This window comes from Cydia strobilella, chromosome 24 (assembly GCF_947568885.1).
Source record: "Cydia strobilella chromosome 24, ilCydStro3.1, whole genome shotgun sequence".
Lineage (NCBI taxonomy): Eukaryota > Metazoa > Arthropoda > Insecta > Lepidoptera > Tortricidae > Cydia > Cydia strobilella.
In genome coordinates, this window is record NC_086064.1 from 1,111,156 (window position 1) to 1,133,019 (window position 21,864).

General features: G+C 37.9%; 1 protein-coding gene across 1 annotated transcript; it reads left to right on the top strand.

The window, feature by feature from the left end:
- The first annotated feature begins 78 nt into the window (after positions 1-78).
- Positions 79-19,887, top strand: LOC134752284 (zinc finger protein 37 homolog). Its single transcript, XM_063687941.1, has 6 exons — positions 79-403; positions 1,952-2,117; positions 3,292-3,420; positions 3,797-3,988; positions 16,131-16,306; positions 17,907-19,887. The coding sequence occupies exons 1-6, from the start codon at positions 248-250 to the stop codon at positions 18,846-18,848; spliced, it is 1,761 nt and encodes a 586-aa protein (XP_063544011.1). The 5' UTR covers positions 79-247; the 3' UTR covers positions 18,849-19,887.
- Positions 19,888-21,864: the final 1,977 nt, after the last annotated feature.

Consider the following 21,864-nt stretch of genomic DNA (forward strand, 5'->3'; position numbering starts at 1 on the left):
TAGGTTCATAATCGAGCTACAACGCTGTATACCAAAGCAATAACGAAACGCAATTGGTTATTGACATTTTGGTTTGGCGTGTAGCGAAGCTTTCGGCTATGAATGTAGCGTTTTTATCACATAAAATGTATTTATAATAGTTTTTAAGCGATTTTAATTAAATACTATGTATGGATATTATATTAGTGACCACTATAAACGTCCCTAAATAGTTTTAAAGTGAGAATAAGACGGTTAAAAGTTAAAAATGAGTGTCCAAAAGAGTAACGGGCCCATCATAGATCCTGCGTTGTGCAGATGTTGCCGAGCTATAAAGAAATGTAGGGTTCTAACAGCTGAATATAACTGGATGGGCAAGAAGGAAGTCTACGCGGACATGGTCATGGATTGCTATGGTATATTGGTGAGTAGTTTTCTTCCTGAACTATCAATATAAATAAATGGTCTAGAACTTCACGTTGAACAACATTAAAATTAATCTGTAATTATATTAATCTTTAAAAGTAATTGATATTACCATGGACCAATAAAGAAATTTCTTTATTGGTCCATGACAATATACAAGATTACAATCTATTGATAAGGCAAGAATTCTTTGATAAACATTGATAACTAAAAACTAGATACACTATCAATAAATGAATAAAACCGGCCAAGTGCGAGTCGGACTCGCGCACCGAGGGTTCCGTGCATTACAAATTTTAACAATGTATTTTTTATGCGAAACGTGAGAAAGTTAAATTGCGGTTTACGATTTATGACGTATTAAAAAAAAAACTACTTACCAGATATCGTTCAAACCAATTTTCGGTGGAAGTTTGCATGGTAATGTACATCATATATTTTTTTCAGTTTTATCATTCTCTTATTTTAGAAGTTATTGGAAGTGTCTCTCGTGCAAACTATTCAGTTTAGAAAAAAATGATATTAGAAACCTCAATATCATTTTTGAAGACCTAGCCATAGATACCCCACACGTATAGGTTTGTTGAAAAAAATTTTTGAGTTTCCGTTCCAAGTATGGGGGGCCCCCAAAATTTATTGTATTTTTTTTTACTTTTGTGTGAAATCTTAATGCGGTTCACAGAATACATGTACTTACCAAGTTTCAACAGTATAGTTCTTATAGTTTCAGAGAAAAGTGGCTGTGACATACGGACGGACAGACAGACAGACATGACGACACTATAAGGGTTCCGTTTTTTGCCATTTGGCTACGGAACCCTAAAAATCAATGATGATCAACTGACTGATTTTTGGAAGGACTGTACTTTAGCTGACGCGATGTTCAGGGCTAAAATACGAGCGAAAAAGCAGAATGGGGAAAAATGCGAATGGAACAAAAGCTATTGGGGAACAAAAATTTTGGGTAATTAATCTATACAGACCATACATAACATATATTCAATTGCATCACTTAACACAAACTATTACTAGAAAAAAAAAAAACATCAGTTTTGACAACTGAATGCGCCAGAGCCGTGTATAGGATATTTGTATGGGTACTTAAACATTTTTTTTCTCGAAAACTATTGGGGTTTCGCACCATAAGACTTGGCAGGGAGATTCCTTATGATGAGTACTTTCTATAAAAAAATATGAGCCCTGAACTCCGCGTCAGCTAAAGTGCAGTTGAGCCCTGATTTTTTCATTGTGATTGAGATCTGTATATACAATTTATAGATTGTAATGTGGTACAGGCAGGGTCCCTGCCGCCCCCTGGGACGTCTGCTGCCCCCCCTAGAGAATAAAATTTGTATCTAAATGTATGCCCCTCCCCTTGGATCGGCCATATCCACTCAGCATCAGCAGCTGGTGACGCCCTTGCCTTTGCTTATATGATACATTGAGCTCTTGTACTTTCATACTTTTTAATCATTTCAAATTTTTATAGTTCATTATGATACTTTGCTCATTTTGAACCCACTTAACTAGCTTATCTTTCTTCCAGCTATCCCATGTAGATGATAATGAAAAAGACTCCGGCGTGTGCGCGACATGCGTGGTGCGCCTGCGCGAAGCCATAGCGTTCAGACACCAGGTGCTGCAATGTGAGGAGTTGTTCCTGCAGGCGAAGCTGGCTCCGCCTGAGGAGGACAGCAATAACATCAACTATGGTAAAATATTCTTCAGAATGACTCGAACAACACTTGAACACAGTAACACTTTATTTGTAAAATTATTTCTGTGCGTAGCGTTGTTTCGGTGAAGCGAGTTGTCAATCCGCAAAGAGGGTTACCGTTTTTATGCTCACCAGTTGGCGCCACTGTAGATGTAGGTCCAGAAAAACAGATATCAAAATTCTTCTTTGCTTATTTTTATAAACACAATATACATTCTAATATACACAATGGTATTTTAACGTCTAAATGTGTCATTTTTTCAACCTGTTTAATTTTGCATTTATTTTAGTTGGCCCTTTTTTTAAACCACTAACATTTATTTACGAGTATCTATTAAAGAGAGATTAATCAAAGATAGACAAAGATTTACCACAATTATGAATAAGAATTGCAAAATTCCCGATAAAAATGCTTGAAACCCCCAAAACTTCTATGCATTTGACATTTTGAATTGATTCATATGATGCGGGGGACTTAAGGCTAGGTGCATTTTAAACTGTTGGAAAAAAAAAGTTTTTACAGAAAAAATCGTAAGGTTAAAGATATTCACTGACACTTTTTGCTTGTTTTACGTTACCGGTTCTAATATTTTTTTCTTATTAATTTTGTACTCATAATTAATGTCATTACCGGGTCTAACGCGATAAAATTTCATTATTTTTTTTTTCCGACGTTTACCAAAATTTCAATTGACATTTTGCTGGGACTGGGACGTCAGTCTTCCGTGACCACAGCTTGCAACCTAGCTGAAACGTCGGAAAAAAGGTAAAAATAATGAAATTTTATCGCGTCAGACCCGGTAATGAGTCATTACTAATGACATTAATTATGTGTACAAAACGCGAGAGTTTAAAGTGTTATATATATATGTGCCATTTTCAACCAAAAGGGTACTTATTGTCGGTTGTCAATAAGGCGCTATTTCCATATAGCTTCAATTAGAAATCAACTTTTTCGACAAGCGACAATGTGGTACCTTTTGGTTGAAAACGTCACATATTAATTTTGTATCAAGCAGAAACTTCTGCGAACGATGCTATTAAGCTTAGAGACAAATTAAAAGTGAAAAAATTCACTGTCTTGGGTAGGACTTGAACTCACGACCACCGGATCGCTAGACCCAAGACATTGATTTATTCCACTTTTAATTTATTTCTTATTGTTCCAGAAAACAAACTAAAAAAGCTGGAGCTAGAAAACATAGAGCTGAAGACTGAGCCCAAGGACTACAACAGCGACCACAACTCCGTTGGGGACGACCACGACGACGCACTACCCACATATAGCGATGATGAAGGTATAAACTAAGACGTAAAAAACTAGCAACACACGAAATGTAATTTTAGTCTACTAAATAAAAAACCGGCCAAGTGCGAGTCGGACTCGCCCACCGAGGATTCCGTAGATAGATAGATAGATAGATAGATAAAACGTTTATTTGGATGCTGCAAAACACACAATTTTAGTGCTTATTACCGTACTTTTTAGTATTTACATGAAAATTTCTAATGTCTAGCTATCACGTTTCATGAGATACAGCCTGGTGACAGACGGACGGACAGTGGAGTCTTAGTAATAGGGTCCCGTTTTTACCCTTTGGGTACGGAACCCTAAAAGCAGACTATAGACTTGGTTCATTCCTTGGTTCACACTGACAATTTATTTTATTACAGACAACAAACCCCTGAAACCTGAGTCCAAACCCAACGAGCTGCCCCTCAAAGACTCCGAAGTGAAGAGCGAAGACTCCGAGGACTATAACGGGAGCTCCAGCGACTCCGACGAGCCCATCAAGAAGAAAGCTAAAAGAAAGAAGAAGACAAACGGGAAGGAAAAGAAGAAGACGGCTAAGAAGCAGAAAGCAGGTAAGCTTTGAAAACATGTTTCTTGCTGGTCCCATATTGGGATACCCTCCTCTAATGGGGTTGGCCGGTCGAAGTGTGTTACAGATGGCACCAGCATAGCCTGCCCTATCAATCCCTAGAATTGTGTCAAATTTTTGTTTTTTTAATAGAATCTTATGCTCTGGGTGCCAGCTCTTCAAGAGTCTCCGGCAAGCTCGGTTCTCCATACAAACATAGTTCCGCTCTCATTTTAAAAAGACTAGCTAGATTGCTCTGAAACTTTTTAAAAACTATTTACAGACCTAGATATACCTCATGTCATTGTATGTGCAAAGTTTCATTACAATCCAACACGTAGATGAGAGAACGAAACTCCGTTTGTATGGGAAGGTGAAATTCGGCCGAGCTTGCCGGGGACTCATAAGCCAAATGTCATAGAACGAAACTAGAGAAAGGGCCAGGCCAAGCTATGATGGCGCTATCTATTAACCCATTGAGGAGAGATTTAAATCTTCTCGGGCAGAGGTGTAGGGTTGGAGTTGGCGTAGCTTTATTTGACGTTCATAAGCGCATTGAACAATAAACTAGTCATGCAGCATAAGAGAGGTATGGGCACTGTGAATGACATCTCGCTTTGTGTGGTAGGGCACAGCACAGCGGATGTCATTCCAGATCTAGAGCAGAGCCCAACTGGGGAAGTACCTCCACCTTACAGAAAACCGCAGCCAAATAACACTAGACCCTACTCATAGTGTTGTGTTCCTGCCGGTGAGTAAGGTTGCCAGAGCTCGAGGGAGAGGAGTGTTAGGGTCGGCAACGCGCGTGTAATATCTCCGGTGTTGCAGGCGTCCACAGGCTACGGTATCTGCTTACCATCAGGCGGGTCGTATGCTTGATTGCCACCGACGTGGTATAAAAAAAAATGCTAAGCTCTGCACCATGTTTGATAACATAGTGTGTAACTATATACACGTCAAAGTTCTATAAAATTATGACTTTGCACACTCTGTGCTATCAAACACGGTGCAGAGTTAGCTTAGCCTGACCAGTGGGGCGACGCGACACTCCTCCTTTCGGGCATTCTCGGCTCCGTTCGGCTTAGCATTGTTCCGAGCAATTTTTTTTCTTCATGACTTTACTCCTCGCTTAGTTTAGCAAGGTGGATTCTGCCAATGTCGAGATGTGGAATTGGACTTGTGAGACGAGAATGCTCTTCATCTTCATTATTTTGACCCATGTTCTTTCACTGATGTGCGTTAAAATTTAATAACAAACTAAACCGTCGACGCCATCTATACGAGAGTAGGCCAAAGGTGGCGGCGCCATCTGATCAAGAATCAAATTTTCGTGATTTTCGAGGCACGCGCGTTTTTTTCCCTAGACTGTATCCATCTATTACGGAGTTATATCTATCTTTGACGAAATCTAACGGCACCAGATTGTAAATCTGATGTGAATCTAACAAATTGAATTAGGTTTTTTTTTCTGTCTTTATTGTACAAAAACAAACAAAAAACAGGAAAAACACATCATTTCTACTAAGGCGAACTTATCCCGTTCAGGGATCTCTTCCAGTAGATAGTTGATTGATTGATTGATTGATCATTTATTTGTCAATATGGGTTACAGAGGTCTTAAAACTATTTACAATATGTAATTACATAGGATCTCCACATTGTGCCTACAAACTGGCATACAAATTGAATTAAACTAGCCTAAGTCCATGCATATTATATTAACTTAACTATTAAGGAACTCGCCCACACTGTAGAAACATTCCCCACACAGCCAAGCTTTCATCATTTTCTTAAATGTTGTATTCTTTTCCCCTTTTAAATTCATCCGGTAACTTATTATAAATTGTAATGCACATGATGTATGAGTTAGTTAGTAGGTTTTTATTTATTTTCGTTTTTGCTCTGAGAGTTGTGCTATTTATTGTTATTTATTTAAACTTTACACTAATTTACACAAAAAGAGTACAAAAGGCGGACTAAACGTCTTGAGGCATTCTCTAGCAGTCAACCATTGTGCTAAACAGAGACAGTGAGAGAGTGTGTGTTGTGTGTATATTGCGTCATTATCTTCCTCGCGTTATCCCGGCATTTTGCCACGGCTCATGGGAGCCTGGGGTCCGCTTGACAACTAATCCCAAGAATTGACGTAGACACTTGTTTTTACGAAAGCGACTACCATTTGACCTTCCAACCCAGAGGGGAAACTAGGCCTTGTTAGTATTAGTCCGGTTTCCTCACGATGTTTTCCTTCACCGAAAAGCGGCTGGTAAATATCAAATGATATTTCGTACATACGTTCCGAAAAATTCATTGGTACGAGCCGGGGTTTGAATTTGAACCCGCGACCTCCGGATTGAAAGTCGCACGCTCATACCGCAAGGCCACCAGCGCTTCTACACATAAGAATATACATAGAGTAACTTATACTAGAGCGGTACTGTCATAGTAAATTTTGTAACCCCAGTAAATTCACTGCCATCTGTCGACACACTTTAAAACTAAAAATGAAGATTTATAAAAATACGATAGAATGTATTTAAATATAGATAAATGATTTTTTTATTTGCATTAATTATTTTTATGAATTTGACCCATGTTCTTTCACTGATATGCGTTAAAATTGTTAAATAACAAACGAAACCGTCAACGCCATCTATACGACTGTAGGCCAAAACTAGTAGCGCCCTCTGAACGAGAATCAAATTTTCTTGATTTTCGAGGCACGTTTTTTCCTTAGACTGTATCCATCTATTACGGAGTTATATCTATCTTTGGAATATATAATATGTGTATATGTAGTTTGTCAAAGGTCTGTCTCATTTCAAACATAGACAGAGAGAATCATACTATTTTTGTCTTACACTAGTACTAGCACCCAAAAGAAAGGGATAAGTATAATTTTCCTGGTTGTTACTGACTGACAAATTGGTTTGACCAACTATATTGCGTGTCTACATATAAGGATATATCTACTAATAACAAATATATTTACAACTAACCTCTACAATAGCTTCTTGTAGTGAGAGAACAAGATTTACTTTTGCTTTGCACAGACACAGACGGGCTTTCTGAAACTACACAAATACCCGCACTGCTCACCGAAGAAATCCACATCAAAGACGAAATCCAAATAGAATACTCCGAAGACTCCAGCGATGAATATTTAGAATTACCCGTCGATGATGTGTCCGGGCAGTCTAAAAAGAGGAGGCGATGGATCCGGGACAGAAGCGAAGGTGAAACGGAGTACGAACAGTTATGCAAAGAGACCGATGAGATCTTTTATGAACATATGAATATGTCTAAAAGCTCTTTTGAAGAGTTACATAGTATGGTGGAGCTGGTGATTGAGAAGACTGATACGAATTTTAGAAAATGCATATCGACGAGGGAAAGACTGGCGATTTGCTTAAGGTACGTATAGTTAAGTATAGACACTTATAGCACAAGTTTATGTTATATTTATAGGAGAAAAGAGCGTACTCCCATTTTAAGTCCGACAACGCACTTACATACCCTCTGGGGTGTCCACGGGCGACATTTATATATCATAAAAATAAAATAAAGAGCATTCTTAGGTACCGTAAAACCAATATAGTTCTTTCGCCATCAGATATATCGGAGCGGTCGAGGTGCTCACAAATATCTGAACACGCCTCTATTGTCGAGGCGATAGAGTGCCGGAGGGGGGGGGAGTACACGCTCTTTTCTCCTAGTAGTGAATGAAGAGTTGGTGAAGTAAATGTATAACCACATGAATCACGATTTTTATATAAATGTTTCATCCACCACCGAGAAAAAATTTTCTTCTTTTTATTAATTATTCGATGAATTATATTATAATAAACGCATCAGCAGCTGTTATCGCGTCCGACGCCATTTTGTGCGGCGCACAAAGTCGGCTCGCCGCGAGCGCGTTGCCTCACCCAAACACTGCTTGTTTTATATAAATGGGGTATTTTCTATGAAAAGGGACCTTATTGTCGATGGCGCTTACGCCACACAGCGTCGCGCGGCATTGTATTTATATCGGAGTATTGTTTATAATGGCGTAAGCGCCATCGACAATAAGGTCCCTTTTTATAGAAAATATCACAAATAATTTTTTATTTAATCGTTACGTTGTATCTTCTTGCTGTGTACCTTTTTCTTATTTAACTATTTGTTTATTGTATGTTATTTTATGCCTCTTTTCTTCTTGTCTATTACCTTCCGTGATTCTTCTCACCTGATTGTCTTATCGGAAGATCAGCGCTGCAACATGCTGAGATGAGGCCATTTCATGGCACTTTAATCTTATTTTATGTTTTCTTTTTATGTAATGTCTTGTTTGTTTGTGCTTACGAATAAAATCTTATTCTATTCTATTCTAAACATAAACACATTATCACGCACATCTCGCCGCTCGGGGCGAGCATGCCTCGGACCGAACCGCTCGTACGCAGCATAACATGTTTTGGTAATGTAGGACCATCGACCACCTCAATGCAGGCGAGCGCTCATATAAAAAAAAATAGTTTATTTACCAAAAATCGAATTTAAAACATGTCGCGTGAGTGACTAAAACAAGTGAGTCTAAACCGTAAAATGTTTTAATTATTTACCAAAAATGATACATATTAAATTTAAAAGTGGAAAAATTACTGCCTTGGGTGAGACTTGAACTCACGGCCTGGTCTCACGGTCTTTTTTCCACTTTTAAATATATTCTAAGCTTAATAGCATCGATCGCAGACGTTTCTGCTTGTTAAAATTAATTTATGATACTTTTTTTTTATTAACCTATGATCTCCACACTAATAGGCTAGGCCTGTCTTGTGGAGTCAGTTGAGACAATTCCAATTTTTTATTTACATCTTCGTACGCTGAAGTTATGGCATTGTACTAAGTAAGTAATACATATAGCTTAGTATTAAACATAGAGTAACTTATACTAGAGCGGTACTGTCATAGTAAATTTTGTAACCACAGTAATTTCACTGCCATCTATCGACACACTTTAAAAACTAAAAATGAAGATTTATAAAAATATGTTAAAATGTATTTAAATATGGATAAATGATTTTTTTATTTGCATTAATTATTTTTATGATTTTAACCCATGTTCTTTCACTGATATGCGTTAAAATTGTTAAATAACAAACGAAACCGTCAACGCCATCTATACGACAGTAGGCCAAAGCTAGTAGCGCCCTCTGATCGAGAATCAAATTTTCTTGATTTTCGAGGCACGTTTTTTTCTTAGACTGTATCCATCTATTACGGAGTTATATCTATCTTTGGTATTAAATAAAAATAAAAACTTAATCTATACAAGATAAATCACAATTTATATTAATACATATATTTGAATCTTTAAACCACCACAAATCAGTCGCTTTTTAAACGATATTGTTGCTTTGGCACGCGCTCAGACACGGTAGCCCATCACTCCATAAAAGAAACAATGACTTTTGTTTAACAGATTAGGGTATTAGGCGTGAAAATCATTTGAGAAGATTCATACTGTAAAAAGCTATGTCAGATAAACGTCAGTCCATACAAAAAAAAATTGAAAAAAAGAAAAATTGTCGCAGTTAAAAAAAACACAGCACAAAAAACAGTAGTAGGTACACTAGGTACAATAACACAATGAGTATAATGATTGAGTAACGCAATGGGTACAATGAGTATGACCATTGGGCGAGGTTTTCGACAGAGGGTTAAGGGCTGCACAAATTACGCGAGGTTTTTTCGGCTACTTGTTGTTAGCGCAAACAAAAAAGATATTATAAAAAAGTGACGAAGCCCTCCAGTGGTGAAGGCCGGATTCGAACCGGCGTCTTTAGCTATCGCGGCTAAAAAAGACGAAGACGCCGGTTCGAATCCGGCCTTCGCCACTGGAGGGCTTCGTCACTTTTTTCTTTAATATATGACATCTATTACAGTTTATAATTTATATATAGTAGTGTGACTACTTAAAAAAACACAAATCAAAGTATTTAATAAAATAATTTGATTTGTTTCCAAACTTGTTCATAGAAATATTTATTACATTTATTCTTTTCTCGTTTTCAGGCACCTCCGCGCCGGGCTATCGTACAAAGAACTCTCAGATAAATACAGGGTGGGCCGGACCACGGTGTCCGCTATCGTCAAGGACGTGGCCCGCGCCCTCTGGGGCACCCTACAGCCCGTCTACATGCCCGCACCGAGAGACCATACATGGAGACAAGCGGAGGCAGACTTTAAAGAAATCTGCAAATTTCCTAATTGTGTAGGCAGCATAGGTGGCAGACATATCATCGCCAAGCAGTTATCAGAAGACAAAAGATACAAGACAACACCTCAGACAGAAGACTACCCCAGAGTCTCAGACAGAAATTGTCATAGAAGATTTGTTACCATAGCCTTTTTAGCTGTCACCGATCCGTATAACAAAATCCTCGCTTTAGACATAGGGAACTATGCGAAAGACGGCCACATTAATATATTAGAAAACTCCAAGTTTTTTGGGAAATATATGGAAAAAAAAGACTTTTTACCATGGACACCGCTGCCTGGAGAAATAGAACCGTGCCCGTATGTCCTTATAAGCGATGGAGCGTTCACTATTCGACATAATTTACTAAGAGTCTTCCCGAAAACTCAAAGTTTCACTCCGCAGAAAGAAATATTCAACCGGTATCTTGAAAAAGCCTGTACTGTGGATAAAACCTTTGAAATGCTCATGAAATCCTGGACAATTCTGCTCAGTCCTATGGAGACTCAGATAGATGCAGCGGTTGCTATACTCAAAGCGATATGCTGCTTGCATAATTATGTTTTAGCGAAGCATGGTAAAACACTTCCTTATGAAACACTGAAGAAAATTGTTAAAGGTGGAGCGAAGAAACTAAACGCTTTGAAACTATTCAAACCAACAAATCATAGGGCGTCTAATGTAGCTGTAGCTGTGCGAGACAGATTTTTAGCTTATTTCAGCCGGTTGGAACCAATTGATCTTACAGATGATCCAATTGCAGAGTTAGATCCAAGTGGATCGACAGATCCAAATGAATCAATAACAGATGATTTCAGTAAAATAATTCCAGAAAAACCAAATGTTAATACAGACAAAATAGTAGAGTCAGATTCAAGTGAATCGACAGAGGCAGGCACATCATTTACTAGTCCAAATGAATTAATAAAAGATCATTTCAAGAGTCAAATGACTCCAGATAATTCAAATTCTGTTAATGATATAAATAAGACATCAGATTTAGTGCAAATGTCTTATGCCTCTTATGATATTAAAATTGAACCAGTGAATGAGCCAAATGTTACAGCTGCAATAGAATCATTAAATAAACCAAATAATGATTCAGTTACAGTAGAATCATTAAATGAACCAAATAATGATGGAACGGAATCACATGACAGAAAGCATGATGAATTTGAGTCTATGAATGTTCTTATACATTCTGTTGGTGCTAGTAAATCATTTGATGATGCATTATAAGTATGAATCAGTTAGTTTTAAATATAGCTGAATCCATACTATCCATACTCATATTATAAACTAGCTTCTGCTAGCGACTCGTCTGCGTAGAATTAGTATTTTGGGTAGCTTCTTTTTTTATCCAATCTGCTTTTTATTGATTTCCTATACCAACTTTCTTATATTCTTATTTGAAAGTCAATTCTAACTTCTAACGCCTTGATAAAATATAAAGGCAATGATTCAATTTGAGCATAATACTTTCATTATTGTCAGGCGAGGCATCAATTATCTCACTTTCGGAGTGGAAGTCCGGTTTTTTATTGGATTAATGTTAAGTACGTTTAATTACATTGTAATCAAAAAAGGTTAATTAATTATTATGGATAAAATCCGACTTTTTACTAAGCAGGTGTCCTCATAGTATTATTTTGATCGTTAGCTTGACTCTATTAGAGACTAGTAAGTAATACAGACTATCAATCACTATATAAAGTCGTGTGCCTAAACACTAATACAGCTCACTAGATGGCATTGCAAATTGACAGTTATTATTTTCATTTGTTGTACACATATGTATCGTATAGATTAGAGATGGGCCGAATATGGACTTTGTCGAATAAGAATATTCGGCCGAATATTCGGTTGAGCTTGCCTAAAACGCTGAACAAGTTCATTCAGGGTCCGCGGTCTGCACTCATAACGTGTTTTCTCCCGACCGACCGGAAATGTTGTTTTATTTTTATTTTTTATTATAAACTGATCGGCGATTGGCCCTAGTCACACCTGATGGAAAGTGAAGACAGGGCCTAAGATGGAGCTCACCGGTTCAGTAACAGCCTATTCACTCTTGTTTTAAAGAGACCGAGGTCATATTGATCAGGGAATACAGATGGCGGGAGCGCATTCCATTCCTTAGCCGTCCGTACCAAAAAGGAGGAGGCAAAACGTTTCGTCCGAACGAATGGAATGTGGACCCTGCTCCCCGCGCCTGGATGTCCGATGATGGAAAGGGGAAGGTGGGATCAGGTCGTGTAGTTCCTGTGCGCACTCCCCGAAATGTATCCGATAGAACACCGATAGGCAAGCGACTCGACGGCGATGCTCAAGGCTCTGTATCCTTGACTTGACAGATGGATCATCGCCAAAGAGTCTATGAGCCCGGCGCTCTATTGAGTCCAGGGCCGCCAGCTGATATTTGCTGATATCAGCTGTTTTTTTTTTTAAAGGCACACTAAACAGACAACATTCAACACTGTTACAAAGAGTACATGAGTGGTAGGTATTACATAAGAATGCCATCCAAAGCAAGCATGCATAGCAAGAAAAAAATATAAGGAGCAAAAACTATCCTAAAATTATAAAAAGAAAAAAAAAATATCCTAAAACTACTCAAATTGTATTAACAACTATTTTAGTTGTATTAACAACTATAATAGAGTCTAAGCTACACTACCGCTCATAACTATTTAGGCACTCGTAATTTTTTCCATACAAATGTATACAAAGTCGACTTTCAGAATAACCGCTAAGACCCAGTCGGGTAACAGTTTATTATGGAGTTTACTTTTTTAATTTAACAGACATATCGAGCTTCAAAATGATGTGCAGAATATTCGTGTACATTGCCTATTTACCAAATGGCAAGCGTAAAAAAATCCATAAATCGTTTTCCAGTACAAAATCGTTTTATTAACAAAACTTCCGTGAGACACAGACATATTAAATATATTAATAACGGGTCACTCACGTGTTTTAAGTCGAAAACGCTCGACATGTTTTATTTTGTATGAACTAGTACATAAGGGTTTTTTAAATCGTTGCATAAAGTAAACTCGAAATTTTAAAGGATCACCTTGGCGACAATTTGAGGCTGAATATATTTTCCTAAATAAAAATTCTATCCAACGTGTAAGAGAGTCATTTGCCTGCGATCGAACAGTATGATTTAGAAAATATTTTTTGTATACAATTGTAAGGTGAAAATTGCGGGTGCCTAAATACTTTTGAGCGGTAGTGTAATTCTGCACAGACTGCAGCAACAAAGTGTGGTATTGCCACTAATTAGGTCTTAATTTTATAGGAATTTGTATATAGTGGTACGTCCACAGTCCACACTGTGCAAACTGCAATGTCAGTGAAGAGTTACATTAATCTGACTCTAGTTCTAGTTGTTTTGTTATTATGTTATTTACTATGAGTTTTAGTTAAGTTATATGTGCTTAATTTAAAAATAATTGAAGAAATATGTTTATCCCATATTAAAGGGGCCCACTCACTATCAGTCCGCCGGACGATATCGGCCTGTCAGTTGTTCGGAACTGTCAAATTTTTTGTTCTAACTGACAGGCCGATATCGTCCGGCGGATTGATAGTCAGTGGACTCAGTGGGCCCCTTTAGACGCGCGAGGTATATTAAATTATATTAGAATGTATGAAGGATCTTAGATTCTTGATCGACTGTGCGCGAGTTAGTGTTACAGGACCCACTTTATATGTGACGTTCTCAATCAAAAGGTACCACTTTGTCGCTTACCAGAGAGATTAAATTTGCCTGTATCTTAATACAAATAACCTGTCAGTGCGTCCTATATGGTAAGCGACGACGTGGTACCTTTTGATTGCGAACGTCACATATGTACATGACAATTGACAAAATTTATTTACTTAATTATTGCACATACAATAAACACGAAATATTGTGTAATCATGTTTATTTATTTATCTCTCGACTTATTTTAATGTAAAATAATATGTGGTATTTTCTATAAAAAGGGACCTTTTTGTCGATGGCGCTTACGCCATTATTAACGATGCTCCGATATAAATACAATGTCGCGCGACGCTGTGCGGCGTAAGCGCCATCGACAATAAGGTCCCTTTTCATAGAAAATGCCCCAATATTTCTGATACCTATGAATTGAAATTTTTGTACGTTCAGATATAGATGCATGACATGACGGCCAAGGTGTTCGTAAACATATAAACGCCTCTATTGTCAGATATTTTTAAGAGGCAACAGAGGAGTGGTCATTTCTCCATACAAACTTACTCGACTGTTTCCTCCGTCGTTTTTGAAGCTAGAGCAATGATTTTTTCAACACAGATTATTCTTATCATGGAGACTATAAAGGAGCCAAATCTCTATGTATGAAAAGTGTCCATCAAAAAACAGTAATTAGGCGCCGCCACCATACACCGAAATACTACCAAAAACAACCTACGTAATTTGGTCGGGTTATTTGTTGCCTTATATGGTTCATGTTATACTCATGTCCCAGAGCCTAACTAGCGCCACCGGAGAGATTAGGAACTATTATTTAAAGCTTAACGCGGTCACTTTTACAACAATTCTGGCACAAGAGATTGCGATCCTTTCTATACCATCCATAATTCTTATTAATATCTGTGTCGGAATGTTTTGTTTTTTTTTTTGTTTTTTAAAGCGCTAGAGCACTTCAAATATTCGCAAAAACGGCATTATTTACTAGGCCGCAAAGAGAAGCATGGTATTCAAAACTGACATCAATGAGGGCTAACGCGTATGAATTCACCGCTAGGGGCGCTAGTGTAGATGGTGGTCTTTGCAAAGTTCGAAATGTCACTTGTCACTTCAATGACTGACATCTGTTCTTTAGTCTTTTGGACCACCATCAACAGAGGCGCCAACTGGTGAGCAAAAAAACGATAGCCCTCATTAGCTTAAAAACATCGATGATTATTTACTTTAACCCCTGGAACGTCACGTCTCATCGTGAGCGACGCGCCATAGTGAACCTTGTCTGAATGCATGAAGGTTGAAATTAGGCTGTTGCCGCGCGCGACAGTTGACGTCTTTGGCAGCCAAAGGTTTCTAAACCAGACATTTCTCATGGTAGGTATTTTAAATTAATTTTGTATCAAGCAGAAATATCTGCAAACCCAGCCCAGTGCTCTGCTATTTGAGCTACCAATACAAGACCAAGACACTGAATTTTCCACATTTTTCTTCTTTTTTTTTGGCCGACCGGTTTGGCCTAGTGGGTCGTGACCCTGCCTGTGAAGCCGATGGTCATGGGTTCGAGTCCCGGTGAGGGCATTTATTCGTGTGATGAGCACAGATATCTGTTCCTGAGTCATGGGTGTTTTCTATGTGTTTAAGTATTTATATATTATATATATCGTTGTCTGAGTACCCATAACACAAGCCTCCTTGGGCTTACCGTGGGACTTAGTCAATCTGTGTAAGAATGTCCTATAATCTTTATTTTATTTATTATTTTCTACTTATTATACAGGGGGTTTAGTAGGTTGTTTACAAAATAACACTTATTTGGGTACTTTTAACACATAGCTATCTAAATCTAGGTATTTTTCTACAAAAACTTTTTTTTTTTTTCATTAATTAAAAAAATATTAAATTTCGTCTAAGACACATATGGCTAAAATAGTTCAAACATAAATACCGCTAAATACCTCACCTATCAGCCCTTATAAGCTTTGCACCTAGCTACTAAACACCCTGTGTACCTGTGTCGCGGCCGGGAAAACGTCCCACTTTGTCACTTGCCATAAATGTTTATTCGAATAAAGATACAAGCAAATCTCGTCCTTATGGTAAGCGACAAAGTAGGACCTATGACTTCGACACATAATAGATTCGTCTAGCACCCATAATGTAAACAAACATTTCATTTATCTATTTCAGGTACCTCAGCAAAGAAAGCACCTAAAGTGATGAAGAAACCGCCGGTAGAAAAGAAAAACACATACGACAGAGACCTAGATTGTATGTCAGAAGAAAATCTACTCACCATAATAGAGTATTCATACGTGTGTCCGTTCAAGAATAGGAGGAATAACTACTACTGCTTTTACTGTAAGGTATGTTGTACACATATGTCAGTAGATTGTATGTCAGAAGAAAATCTACTCATCGTCTTAGAACAGCATTTCCCTAACTATGGGTCGCGAGCAAATATTAAGTGGGCCCTGAAACTACAAGGAAATCTGAGGGTTACCAATAATATTATGTACCCAAGGGCCTGACACTCTTTGATAGAGAAAGATAGTCTTATTGCGATTCCTATAAGAGGAAAGCGAAAATAGTGCCATGCTTTGTCTTTATCACCGACATTTTTTCATGGTCGGGTTATGGCATCATAGCAAGGAGGCGATGGCGAAATACCGAAATTTATAAGAGTGAAAGAAATTGGACATGCAAACCGGATAAATTGCGTAGTATACATTTTATATGAATATTCTTTCTTTTACCCCCGGTCGCTCGGTGGCGCGTCTATAACTACTTGTATATACTATGTCTATGTGTGTGCCCCCTTTTTAAGGCGAACAAGAGTTGGGCCCCAAAAATGGCAGTTTTTGTTAGGTGGGTCGGAGCCCAGGTAACTTTGGGAACCACTGTCTTAGAATATTTAATCATAAGCTTAAAATGAAATTATTTATTGTCAGACCCCAGGAAAAAATATGAATGCTGTTAAAGGTAATAGGTACAGTCGCCATCAGATATATCGGAGCGGCCGAGGCGCTCACAAATATCTGAACACGCCTCTATTGTCTGGGCGTTAGAGTGCGTGTTCAGATATTGTGAACACGTTGTCCGCTCAGATACATCTGATGGCGACTGCATGATTCTTTTCCGCAGTTTACCATATCCATGGTATACAATATTTTGTCATGCGTACTGTCAGGCGTGTCTCAACTCAGCGATTTCGTCGCGTCGCTACAAGTACCTGCGGCCGCCTCAATTTTTAGGTTTTGCCATAGTAATTTTATTTTTATTTTATTTTATTTAAAAGGCACACTAAACAGACAACATTCAACATAGTTACAAAGAGTACATGAGTGGTAGGTATTGCATAAGAATGCCATCCAAAGCAAGCATGCACAGCAAGAAAGAAATATAAGGAGCAAAAACTATCCTAAAACTATAAAAAAGTATCCTAAAACTACTCAAAATTATACTAAATTACAAATTACAACATTTCGCAAATACTTAATAATTACATGTCAAATTGCGTACTATTATTATTGCCGCGCACCGCTATGGAGCGGACGCCTGCACGCGCTTGCGCCGCCTTGCGCGTAGTAGTCGCGTTTTGTTAGGGAGTGAATCTTCTGTATACCTAGTCCTATTATATATTCTGTGGTACTGGTTCAGAAATATTAGAAATTACTTATTACTGATTTTACTGTATGGTATGTAGTATCCGTATGACAGGTAGACTGTATGTCAGAATAAAATACAGTCATAACGTTACCTGGCTTATACTCTACTGTCCGCGCGCCAATTCCGTGCATTCAGAGGTCGAGGAAGTGGGGGGGTGTGCGTCGCGCCCGTACGTACAAAATGACACCACTCTGTCATGACGTCCAACATTCCTAACATTCCTCAGCCGCGCACGGAATTCGCGCGCGGACAGTACATATGTAGCCTTTCTCCTAAATAAAAACATTTTATTTCTAGGACTACTACGCCAAACCAGAGGACCTCCGAGCGCACACAGTCTCCCACGACACGAAACCATTCCAGCTCCTAATGGGCTACAAGAAAATGCCTAAAATCGACATCACCCGCATCGACTGCCGCCTCTGCACCACTAAAATAGACGACCTCAACACCTTCAAACAACATATAGACCAAATACACGGCAAAAAGATATACTTCGAGGCCCCCGACAAGATGTTATTCTACCGTCTAACTTGGAACGACCTAGTCTGTGTCATGTGCAGTGATGTGTTTGAGGATTTTAACGCTTTAAACACTCATATGGTCGAACATTTCAGTAATTTCACTTGTGACATGTGCGGGATGTGTTTCTTAGAAAAACCTAGGTTAGACGCCCATTTGAAACGACATAAGGACGACGAGAAGCATACTTGTGAAGTTTGCGGTAAGGTGTTCAAAAGTAATCATTATAAGGATATGCATGTGGATATTGTTCATAAGAAAAAGGCTATTATACGCTGTCCGCGTTGCGATGAGTGCTTCATGTCTTACGCTTTGAAAAATAAACATTTAACCGAAGCGCATGGACAGAAACGTACGTATCCTTGCAATTTATGCGATAAAATTTATAACAGACAGAAAACTTTGACAGAACATCAGCGTAGGAATCATCAGAAAGTCTTAAAACATCAGTGTGAATATTGCGACCAGAGATTCTACTTACCATCCAGGCTGAAAGAGCATATGGCAACGCATACTGGGGAAAGGAACTTCCGTTGCGAGTACTGTGATAAAAGCTACCCCAGACTTAAATCTTTGCAGTATCATATACGGACGCATACGAACGATCGGCGGTACAGATGCCATATATGTGGGCAGGCCTTTATACAGAATGCGAGCTTGAAATCGCATATTAAGAGTCACCATCCTGAGTGCGATATTGAGCAATGCTATTTCTAAGGTGAGACTTGAAATGGACTGCTTTAGTTGTGAACGCTTAGGTCAAATATTTGTTTATTAATATATCTACGTTCTTTTTAAAAAAAAGTTACACGGCTTGCGTGGGTCATAAATAGCAATAAAGTTCACGTCTCTTCTGTGGATTAAACCAAATAATTGGGTTTGTCTTACCTGTGTAATAAAATCATTACTTGATTGAGGCTTTGCTTATATAGGTACAAAAGTTCTACATATTGAAAAAATCTTACTTTTATTAAATAAAAGGAACCAAATAGGGAATATTACGCGAAACTCTGCGTAGGTGGCGCCACTACCACAATCTGAGGGTCTATCGCGAAACAAGAAAATCGAAATTTCGTTATCTAACATCTCTGTCACTTGCATATTCGAGCGATAAAGAGGCAGATAGCGAAATTTCGGATTCTCGTTTCCCGGTAGGTCCTCTGTAAACAAACCGCTTTGATGCATCAATGTCATATTTTATTATCTCTGAAAACTTGTCAAAAACCTGTTAAAGGTACAGTATGAGTATGTATAAGTTACTCTATGGTTTACTAAAAAGACTGGTGCTGCACTCTGGTGGCAGAACATTGCAGTAATATCCCCTATTCACTCAACTCAGGATACTATATGCAAACAAGATGTGAACCATTCCACAGGAGTGATAACTTTTATTACGACTCGCATATCAAACATTTTTTAAGTCGTGCAAAGCGGTATTTACTTCGAACAATAATTGTAATATAACTAATATGCATTTTTTTATTATTAGGAAATTCGACTGTATTATTTTAATATTTATTTCTTAAATATTTTAAGTTATACATGATAGAAAGCATAAAAAAAATAACTTATTTTTTGCTTTTAAAGACTGCTCTAAATACATCACATTACTTATTTCACTCACGGATAAAGTAATATTAAGTCGCGCATACAATATTCTGCAGTACTTTGCACGTCTTAGTATTATTTGTCTATGGTTTCATTTCCAACAAAGACGAGTAAATAGAAAAGACTGTAAATCTTTATACTAAGTCGCGCGCTACACTGTTATTGCCCCACTCGGGTTTCTGAAGTATAAAAGTTATCTCGTCATAACCAGGGGTTACCCAGTGGCGTAACTAGGGGGGGGGGGCAAGTGCCCCGGGCGCCATCCAAGGGGGGGGGGCGCCAAAATGGGCAAAAGGCAGCAGCAGGGAAACTTTTGTCCGTCATCAGGGGGCGCAAATTTGGTGACTGCCCCGGGCGCCATATCCTATAGGGCTATAACCGCGAAAATCGAAGTTCGTCGATTGTGGGCATTTTTATCTGTCACTCTAATTACGTCCTAATGAGAGTAAAAGAGAAAGATCCCGCAATTTGCGAATTTCTGTTTTCGCGGTAGGCCCCCCAGGTTCCAGACATCGCATTTATTGAACGTTTCCAGTGAGCAATAGTTATTTGTGCAACAAGAGAGGAAAGTTGGTTTTTCTTGCGAGTGCTTATTTTGAGTCCCGTGAAAGCGAAAGATTCTATAATATCGAGCGAAGCGAGTGATTCTAAGTTAGAAACTTGAGCGTAGCGAGGGACTCAAAAACACGAGATGTAAAATAACTTTGCTCTCGTGTTGCACATATAATCGTCTTGGGCCTTAGTGCTGCTACTTAATGTAAATTAAATTAATATGATTTATAATTTTCGATTATGTATTGGTTTTAAGTAGCCTTATATTTTTAGTACTTTGTTTATATTATGATAATATTGCAAATATTCCGCCTCATAGTTTTCATTCAATAAATGTTTAATAAAACCGGACAACTTTACTTTTTAGTATTTGTTGTTATGGCGGCAACAGAAATACATCGTCTGTGAAAATGTCAATTGTCTAGCTATCACGGTCCATGAGATACAGCCTGGTGACAGACAGAAGGACGGACAGAGGAGTCTTTGTAATAGGGTCCCGTTTTTTACCCTTTGGTTACGGAACCCTAAAAAGAAAGTTATATATTTAGGAAATACGTCATCCTACTGTATTTTACCATAGACAGAGAAATAATAAGAGGTGTAAAGTAATAAAAACGTTACAACCTAGCCAGGGCAAAAATATACGGGCCCGTATAGCGCCATCTACAAAATATTTATCAGTACGGTTTTTACTCACTATTATTTTTAGTCGCTTTTGGCGACATGTTTCGTACTGACAAAGATAGATATAACTCCGTAATAGATGGATACAGTCTAAGGAAAAAACGTGCCTCGAAAATCACGAAAATTTGATTCTCGATCAGATGGCGCCACTAGTTTTGGCCTACTCTCGTATAGAGGGCGTTGACTGTTTCGTCTGTTATTTATAATTTTAACGCATACCAGTGAAAGAACATGGGTCAAAAGCATATAAAAATAATTAATGCAAATAAAAAATCATTTATCCATATTTAAATACATTTTAACGTATTTTTTATAAATCTTCATTTTTAGTTTTAAAGTATGTCGATAGATGGCAGTGAATTTACAGTGGTTACAAAATTTACTATGACAGTACCGCTCTATCTTATTATATCCTCATTGGTACTGATAAATATTTTGAAATATGTCTCACGATAGTTTAAGTGCGATTAGCGCCATCTACGTTCGCTGAACGTCAATAAAAAAATATTTTACACTATTTGCGTCTTAGTATTCCCTTGTCTATGTTACTTTTACCTTTATTATACAATTTACATTACGAGTATTTAATTTTTACTAATTTATACATTGAATTGTTTTTATTAAAATGGGATTAACAAAAATGGAATAGGGTCATTGCGCTAGTTTTCTTCCACTTGACGAAATTTGAATATAAACCTACATCGCTGCACACATTTGGACTTATTGCCATTCTTAATGTCTTAAAAATATATAATAATAATAGTAAAAGACGTTTATTCAAAAAGTTTGAACATAGGTAAATAATAAAAAAAGAATTACTCAAATCGGACCACGGGTCTCGGAATAATCGGTGAACATACAAAAAAAAAAAAATAGCCACAACCGAATA

What these genes read in the sequence shown, in the direction of transcription:
- LOC134752284 (XM_063687941.1), top strand. Translation starts at nt 248, where the DNA reads ATGAGTGTCCAAAAGAGTAACGGGCCCATCATAGATCCTGCGTTGTGC. An exon ending in TGGATTGCTATGGTATATTG is followed by an intron (nt 404 to 1,951) that starts GTGAGTAGTTTT and finishes TCTTTCTTCCAG; the next exon opens with CTATCCCATGTAGATGATAA. An exon ending in GGCTAAGAAGCAGAAAGCAG is followed by an intron (nt 3,989 to 16,130) that starts GTAAGCTTTGAA and finishes TATCTATTTCAG; the next exon opens with GTACCTCAGCAAAGAAAGCA.